The sequence below is a fragment of the Dromaius novaehollandiae genome, chromosome 19 (genome assembly GCF_036370855.1).
Source record: "Dromaius novaehollandiae isolate bDroNov1 chromosome 19, bDroNov1.hap1, whole genome shotgun sequence".
In the NCBI taxonomy this organism is placed as follows: domain Eukaryota; kingdom Metazoa; phylum Chordata; class Aves; order Casuariiformes; family Dromaiidae; genus Dromaius; species Dromaius novaehollandiae.
Window position 1 is genome coordinate 4357416 of NC_088116.1, and position 6000 is coordinate 4363415.

Genomic DNA, 6000 nt, shown 5'->3' on the forward strand with positions numbered 1-6000 from the left:
AGTCTGAAGTTTCCCTGAAACTTGGCTGTGTCCTTTCTCAAGTATAGTTAGCATTATTGCACCTATGGAGATCTTGGATAGTTAATTTGCTGTAGAGCAGTGCCGCACAATAGACTTTCCAGTAGAACATAAAAGTATGTGTTGTATGTCACTTCTGGTCTTATCACAGGTGTTTCAGGAGCTACATTTGTGGTAAAAGGGACAGATGCAGTGGACTGACCCAGGCTTAAATTGTGGTTTGACTTGAAGGGAATTCAAGAAAACCGATACATGTGATGAAAGAATTGTATGGTGTTGCTGCTCCTGAGTTTTACAGTGCACTTCCTTGAGTGGTAATGAAATTAAATACCTAATACAGGAACTGGTATTTTGCCGCTCTATATTTAAGTGCTTGGAGAAGTTATCAGGTGTCACAACTGTTTTCTCATACGCTAAATAGGTGCAGAATGCTCGAGTGAGATACCGGAATGCAACAGGAAGGCACAAAGGGAGACAGTAAGCTTTGTGCCTAGTGTCACCGTTTTCTGTGACTAGAAAGGCTGCTTTAGTGCAGTCAAACAACTCCTTTTTTTCTCAACTCTAGACTTGGTGAAGAGGGTGTCTCTGTCACTAGAAGATATGTTTCAATTGCACAAGATGGGGAAGGATCAATCTATACTTTTCTGACTCCCGTCAGAAGTGGCAGCTGTAAGGGAGACCGTGTGTGTGTGTTTAGGAGCATATATAAAGTGGTATTTGTTGCTCAGACAGTGACTTAAAAATGTCAGGTTTTAAGAGTGAGGATGGGGAAGGTGTGCTTGTGCATACATGTACCTGAAACTTAACTGGTGATATAAAACAACTGCATGTTTAGTGTATAAAATAAAACTGAATATGCTTTGAGCTGCTCTTCCTGTCTTCTCAGGTGGCATAGGAAGTTCCAAGGCAAGCGGCAGACATAACTCCCCCAGGCCCCTGACCGGCAGCAGTGCTTCCGAGGCGCTGCCAAAGCTCGAGGAAGGACCTTGTGAAGGTTCAGATCCCGACGTGGGAGTTTCTGGCTTAAATGGCTTAGCTGCTGTAGAGAAGACCAGAAAAGTTGGAGCTCTAGGGTAAGGGGCTGGGGGGGGAGGTTGGTTGTTTGGCTCTTTTTTCCCCCTCTTGTTCTCTCCTCTCCCAGTTCCCTTCATCTAGAAAGAACATAACCAAGCTACTAAAGCCGGGTGCTTGCAGCAAGGAAGAGAAATTGCTTTGAAGTTTACTTGGTTGCTGTTCCCTCTGGATATCAATTTTTGGCTTTATAACTAGGTTACAAGTCCTTCATGTGCTGGGTTTTTTTAATTTTGATCATCAGTGGATATAGTTTGGCACTTTGATTTGAAAGGCAGCCTTTGTCTGTTTTGCCACTATTCCTTACAAAATATTCTCTTAAAAAAAAAAAAAAAAAGGTTATGACTATTGATTTTCTCCTTAAGAGAGTATTTTTCACTGTGACTCTACTTTTGATTAATTTCATACTGACTCTGAAATAGCTTAATTAGCCAACAGGCAGCTAAAGAGCAATGGAGTACTCAGGGTTTTTTCTTTGTTTTTTTCCCCCTGAATAGCAGTTCTCACCATCTTTGGAAAATACTCATCATAAACTTTTCCAGTCTTTTTTTATTATTTATTTATTTATTTATTTATTTTTAAGATCTTAATATTTTTTTAAATTAATCAAAGCTGGATGTTTAAGTGGACATGCAAGAGACTTAAAATGAGTGAAACTAGATGTGGCACTAAAAGGAGTTGTCTCCGTAGCTGGATTAAAGCCACATCTCTAATAAGCTTTTCTGTGTGTCTCCTAAATTTCTTCTTAAGATCAAATTCTAAAGGAAGTCGTACAGAAGGAATGCAGTCAGCTGATCTGGAGAACACCTCGGAAACGGGTGAACTGCAGGGCATGCTTTCTGAAGCTGCTTCAGCTGGGGCCGAAGAAGGTAAATCAGAGATTGTAGGTAGTAAACGTAGCGTTACAACACTTCAGCGTATGATCATCCCTTTCTGTGATGGAAATAGCTTGATGGGGAAGGAAAAAAAAATGTTTCCATGGTTGTTGAACTTTGTTGTAACACTTGGCAGCCGTAGTATAGTGAGGAGAGAATCTCTCTGTTGCACTGATGTCTGTGGAGAAATAGTGATGTTACGATACAGTAGGAATTTGAAGACCTAGCAGATACTGTTGTAGGAGGCCGTCTCTTTCTTTGGACTGCTGGTTGCTTTTCTGCTTCTGATTGGACTCCACATCTTTGCTTTACTGTTCACTTGCACGGTATTGAAAATAATTTCTTCTCTAAAGTAATAGTCAGTGACCTTGGCTTTTCTTAAACCTTCTGCCTTCAGGGACAAACCACAGCGGTAACCACCTGCACTCCTGCACTGGAATCTCTCTAATGTCTCATTTGTATTTGGCTTTGCAGTACGTAAGCCAGTTTCCTTAGAGACTTGGAGGAAACTTCCCCCCTCCCCTCCTGCATCCTTTGCAGGCTGGAAAAAAATATTACTGCCTTTCTTCTTGAAAGTCCACGTAGAAGAGTTTTTCTTATCTTGCTAAAACTCTCCTGCCTCCCACCCCTGCACTAATTTGAATTTCAATGACTGAATTGTAGCGCAAAGCCTATATTAAGGTGCCAGCATCCATCTCTATCTGCAGTGTGCAGTATTGTGTAGGAGTTGGCATTTACAGAAGGTCTCTCAGTGACAAAACTGAATTTCTGCTCTTAGTCACTGCAGCGTGATCGTGATGTGCTCCTGCAGTTCCCTGTTATAGCAGAGAGTCAAATAGGAAAATGTTTTAAAAACTGAAATGCTTCATTGTTAAAAACTGTAGGAAATAAATATTACAATTATTTTCCTTTCAGAGAAGAAAAACTATAGTAGAGTTAGCATCTCATTTAGCCACTTGCTTTCTTCCAGCAATGACTATCAGCTCTTAGGTGATAAAAGAACAGAGCAAATCCCTTCAGTCACCCACAAAACTGTACAAGTGGGTGAATTTTCGACTGCTGCCAATGCATACCTCAGTTATGACAAAACAAAAGAAGCTACCTTGATTCACTACAGCTGTGGTTACCTTATGTAGGAAAAGCACGTTCTGTTCAAGTGTGAGACTCAACAGAATATTGCAGCTTGACGGATCTGGCAGGTACATCTGCTGAAAGGGTCACATCATCTATTGAAAAAGCGCTCCTTCATCCTCTGCCCTACTTGTAGAGGTGGGCTGAGTGGCTGGCTGAGGAGTGCAGCTCAGAGAAGAGGAAACTGCAGATATCCATGTTCACACTCGGTGTAGTTGGAACTACTCCTCTTGAGCTGAGCTGCATAGCAAAATCAGACTGAATGTTCTGTCATTCCTTAGTGCTTTGGTAAATACATTTAGCTCTAAATGTGCTCTCTCTCTCTTGTTCTCCTGCCAGCTTGGTATTTGATATTGGTAACTTTTAAGTGTGGAAAAAGTTGAATGCTTGAGCTACACCGATCATACAGCCATCATATTTGCTTTGTGGGGTTTTTGTTTTGTTTTGTTTTGCAGCTGGGCTATGTCAGAAGCATGTCCTTCATCTGCTACCGGGAATGAGCAGTGATAGTGACATTGAATGTGACACAGAAAACGAAGAGCAGGAGGATGCCACCTCCACCTCAGAGGGATTTAACCACGCCTTCTCTGTCCAGTCCTCAAGTGAAGGTAGGATTGATTATTGATTGAGCACATCTCTCCAAACGCTTTAGGCTCGTCTCATGGCTCTCATGAATACAGAATATTGCCAAGGCCGAGATTACTAACGATGCTATATAGGTATTAAAACTCAGCTAAGAGCCAGTGAGATTTGGAACTCTTCTCTTGGGTTTCTAATTAAAAATAGATCAAAACACGAGAGGGAACTCTTTCTAGCCTTGAGAAGTCAGTTTAGGATAGTCTCCCAGAGGAGATGTCGGAAAACCCATAGCCCTAGTTCTTCTGAATTGGAACTCCCTGTGTAACCGAATCTGCACTGTAACTAGACCAGCTTTAGGGAGGTAACCGCTGCCTTAGTTGTATCCTAATTGACAGGAATGTGCTTTGAGCACTTCAGTTTAATTTTAAAAACTCATTTAATATTTCTTTTGAAAAGGTTTAACCTTTTGATCAAGTTAAAAGCTTGAAGGTGACAGCCGATGCTGGATGAAGTTAACTTTTGGCCTGACAAGCTGTCCCATGCTGCATTAGTGGGATGGCCTAACAGCTCAGCCTAGTGATTCGTTTGTTGTTTAGTGCTTGCTGCAGACACTAAACAAAAACTTTATCACTTATCAGAAAAATCAAAACATCACTCGTTTCTCTGCTTGACTAAGTATCTTAATTTAAAAATCCTAGAGCAGTCTTAATCCAGAATTGAGCATATCGTATAGCTGTGTTAGGAATGAAGTACAACACAAGTGGGGCTTGCAGGTGATGGACCTCTAACTTGCTCTGTTTTGGATGCTTCCCTGGTAAAGGGTATTGGGTTGTTTGTTTGTTTGTTTTTTCAGCCTTAGAGCGGTGCTCAGTATTTCCAGAGGGTGATCAAGTAGGTCCCGATGATCTCAGCTTTGTTACTGGAGAAGACAGCACCAGGTAATTGTAAATGTTTGTCTTAGCTGAGGTGTGAGATCACTGTAACCCCCGAGACGCAAATTCTCCTTACTGCTCCCTGAGTTGCAGAGATTAAAGAAACCATTTACCTCGCTGGGAGCAGGCAGATGGGTGTTTGTACAGTCCGATGTGTGGCAATCTGCCAGCAGGAGACTTGTGCCAGATAGATAGGTGAGCACCTGGTCTGCTGCTTTGCGGCTAGTGTGCATCTTCAAGACCATTGGATTTTCTGAATTTTTAAGGCGTTTTTAGAAATCACATAATGCTGAAGAAGGACTGGTTGAGGCTTGTATGCCCGCGTGATCATTAATAGAAAACTCTTGATTGGATTTAAGTAGCTGGCCTAGAATTTTAAACGTGGGGGTTATATCTGTTTGAAGCCATGAACCTGTCCTAACGTGAGGGTTTTCAATGAAAGCTCACTTTCTTTGGACCAGATAGAGAACTGTCTCGGTGCCTGAAGACTGGCCGGCTTGTGTTCCTGGGAGGAGGCACGTTGTTCACTGGAGCTTAGTCCAAGACTGCTGTTCTTGGTTGTGCGCACACTCCATTCTGTCAAGGACCATTGTGCAGTAGTGCTACAGTCATCTTTAACCTGTAACTAGGGCCAAGTGACCTTGGGAAGCCTTGCAGTAAAGGCCGCATTCCTGCTGGCTCTGCCAGACAGATGCACGTGCTCTGAAAAAATGTCCAAAAGGTGCTGCAGCCCCCTTTCGGGATGTTTGTCCTGTTACGTCATGGGAATAACGGAGAATGTGTGAATGTCCCCATTTCTAATGCTATGAGCTGATTGTACAAGACTGCTGAATCCCACAGATGCGATGGTTTAAAAGTTGGGATAAAGCAGTTGGCATGAAAGTCATTTTCCTCAGTCTGTAATGTGGACCAACTGAACACATTGCCAAACTTTTTGCCACTGTGCATTGCATTTTGAGCTGCTAAACTACTTGTTGAAGCTACGATGAAAGCTGAATAGCTGGTTATTGAAAAAGCATGAATAACTGTAACTGATAGTTGTCCTTGTCTCAGCTGGCTGTACTTAAGTTCATTTTTGTATGAATGTTCCACAGTGTAAGTGCTGTACAACTCATAGTTTAAAACTGTTTGCACTTTGTTAATAAAATGAATGGTGAAAGCTGGTGTGAAATTTTGGACATTCATGTGTAAATGAGTAAAATGCTAGAGAATGCCTGTTTGGGTAAGTAATACACTACTACCAAGTTTGACTTAGTTTTTAGTACTGAATTGCTGTAATTCGTGACTGCTTATAGAAGAATTTTTTCCTGCCAAAATACATTGCCTTTATTCAATGAAATAGCTTAAATCTGTTTGGGATTTTTAAAGCTACTTTAGCAGCAGCTAGACCAAAT

General features: G+C 41.6%; 1 protein-coding gene across 2 annotated transcripts in view; it reads left to right on the forward strand.

Annotated features, from left to right (window-relative positions):
* TRIM37 (tripartite motif containing 37) overlaps positions 1-5777 on the forward strand; it is a 30071-nt gene extending 24294 nt beyond the window's left edge. The window contains exons 21-25 of one of the 2 annotated variants that reach the window (XM_026101403.2): positions 905-1091; positions 1840-1958; positions 3551-3703; positions 4528-4612; positions 5049-5777. In XM_026101403.2, coding sequence (XP_025957188.2) covers positions 905-1091; positions 1840-1958; positions 3551-3703; positions 4528-4612; positions 5049-5091 — 587 coding nt within the window. In that variant the 3' untranslated portion in view covers positions 5092-5777. The remainder of the gene's footprint in view (positions 1-904; positions 1092-1839; positions 1959-3550; positions 3704-4527; positions 4613-5048) is intronic. The other variant, XM_026101404.2, reaches the window with a different exon arrangement.
* The last annotated feature ends 223 nt before the right edge of the window (positions 5778-6000 follow it).